This window comes from Adiantum capillus-veneris, chromosome 13 (genome assembly GCF_014529385.1).
Source record: "Adiantum capillus-veneris isolate H3 chromosome 13, ASM1452938v2, whole genome shotgun sequence".
Taxonomy (NCBI): domain Eukaryota; kingdom Viridiplantae; phylum Streptophyta; class Polypodiopsida; order Polypodiales; family Pteridaceae; genus Adiantum; species Adiantum capillus-veneris.
The window spans coordinates 57,024,159-57,026,191 of NC_140943.1; the positions used below are offsets into that span (position 1 = coordinate 57,024,159).

The 2,033-nt window shown below is 38.9% G+C and overlaps 1 protein-coding gene across 1 annotated transcript; it reads left to right on the plus strand.

Moving 5' to 3' along the window:
• Nucleotides 1–641: 641 nt before the first annotated feature.
• LOC147444050 (uncharacterized) lies at nt 642–1,616 on the plus strand. The gene has a single exon (XM_086528064.1). It carries the CDS (start codon nt 642–644, stop codon nt 1,614–1,616), a length of 975 nt encoding a protein of 324 aa, XP_086384190.1.
• Nucleotides 1,617–2,033: the final 417 nt, after the last annotated feature.

The window sequence follows — 2,033 nt, forward strand, 5'->3', positions numbered from 1 at the left end:
CGTGAGGGAGAGGTGTATACACATTTAAAGCTCTACCATCTACCATAATATTGGCCACATGACACCTAGAGAAAGAGTGGATCAGATCCTTCACTTTTCACAATTGTACTTTTTTGATACAAAGAATGAGCTAACAATAGATTGAATCATGTGCCAAATTTAGATAGAGATTCCTTGTATAGTTTGTAGGCTATGATGCATCGTGTTAACCCATATACAAATGCCTTTCGATCTGCTACTATAACAATGGGCAATGAAGGAATCCCAAACATGAAGATGGTCATTAACTGAAAAGCGTACAAATGGTTGGCAATATTTAGCCCCACGTGGATTTGAGGTTGCAGCAATTATGCCAGGGCAAGGAGATGAGAGCAACATCGGCCATTGTGATATTTTATTGCAGTATCGTGATGGGGGTCTTAAAAGGATCTCCAACCTACAACGTTTATATATGCCTTTACCATATGTTCTATTGTTTCCTAATGGAGAGGATGGGTGGCAACCATATATACCGCAAACTCACAATGAGCAGCAATTTGTAACACAAAAACAATACTACACTTTTAGGTTGCAGATTAGGAGTGACATCACAGACTATCTTTTACGTGGAGGAGTAGTACATTGTTGATGCCTACAGTACTATGGAGAAGTCACGGTTATTATGGTTTAGAAACAATCAGAGATCAATTCATGCAGAAGTGTATCAAGGCCTTGAAGGCATGGTTGCTTCTAGTGATAGTGTGCATGGGGTCATGGGTGTTAATGTTGGAAGAAGAATTGTATTGCCTTCATCTTTGGTGGGGGGACCTCGGTACATGCATCAACACTATCAAGATCCCATGGCAATTGTACGTAAGATAGGAAAGCTTGATCTATTCATAACTTTCACATGCAACCCAAGGTGGAAGGAAATAGAAGATGTGTTATTGCCAGAACAGATTGCTTTCGATCATCCTGACTTGACTGCACGTGTCTTTTATCATAAATTCAAAGATTTGACGGACTTGCTTCTTAAAAGGGCTGTTTTTGGAACGATTGTTGGACATGTTTGTGTGATAGAATTTCAAAAGAGAGGTCTTCCCCATGCTCATATCTTACTAATTCTTGCATCCGAATATAAGACGACGGAGATGTGGCATTACGATAGAATGGTTTGTGTTGAACTTCCAGACGAAAAATTATTTCCTGACTTGTATGATGTTGTGAGTCGTTGCAATGTTCATGGTCCGTGTGGTGCATTGGATCCAAATTCTCCATGCATGGTAGATCAAAGATGTAGATTCAAATACCCACGCAAGTTTTGTGAATCTCCTTTTGTTGATGGTGATGGATATCCAAGGTATATGCAGCGAGATGATGGTCAATATGTGGTTCAAAAGCAAGAGAGGCTTGATAATAGATGGATTATTCCCTATAATCCATTGTTGTCTCTAAGGTATAAATCTCACATCAATGTAGAGATATGCTTGACCATATCAGCAATGAAGTATCTCTATAAGTATGTGTACAAAGGACAGGATAGGACCACATTTGTGCTCCAAGATGGAGAAGGTGTTCTTGATGAAATCAAGAGTTATTTCAATGCACTCTATGTATCCAAATCGGAGGCAATTTGAAGAATTTTTGGATTCTCATTGCATGAGGAAAAGCCTGATATATTGCGTTTATAAGTGCATCTCCTGCCAACAGAATATGGTTGCTTTGGACACTCTACTGACATATCCAATCTGGTGAATAATGATGATAATAGGAAGACAACACTTAATTACAGAGTGGTTTGTGGCAAATCAACAATATCCAGAAGCAAATGACTTATGATATATAGATTTTCCCTCCAAATGGGTTTGGAAACGAACTAATAAAGTGTGGTGACATAGGCAAAGAGGTGATCCTATCGGGAAAATGTACAATGTTGTTCCCAATGCTTGCGATCTTTATTATTTGTGTATGATGCTTACCATATGCAAGGGTTGTAAATCATTTGAGGAGCTTCGCACTTTCAATGGACAAATCTATGCCACTTTCAAGAAAGC

Coding starts and splice junctions, on each gene's coding strand:
- LOC147444050 (XM_086528064.1), top strand. CDS start 642: ATGGAGAAGTCACGGTTATTATGGTTTAGAAACAATCAGAGATCAATT.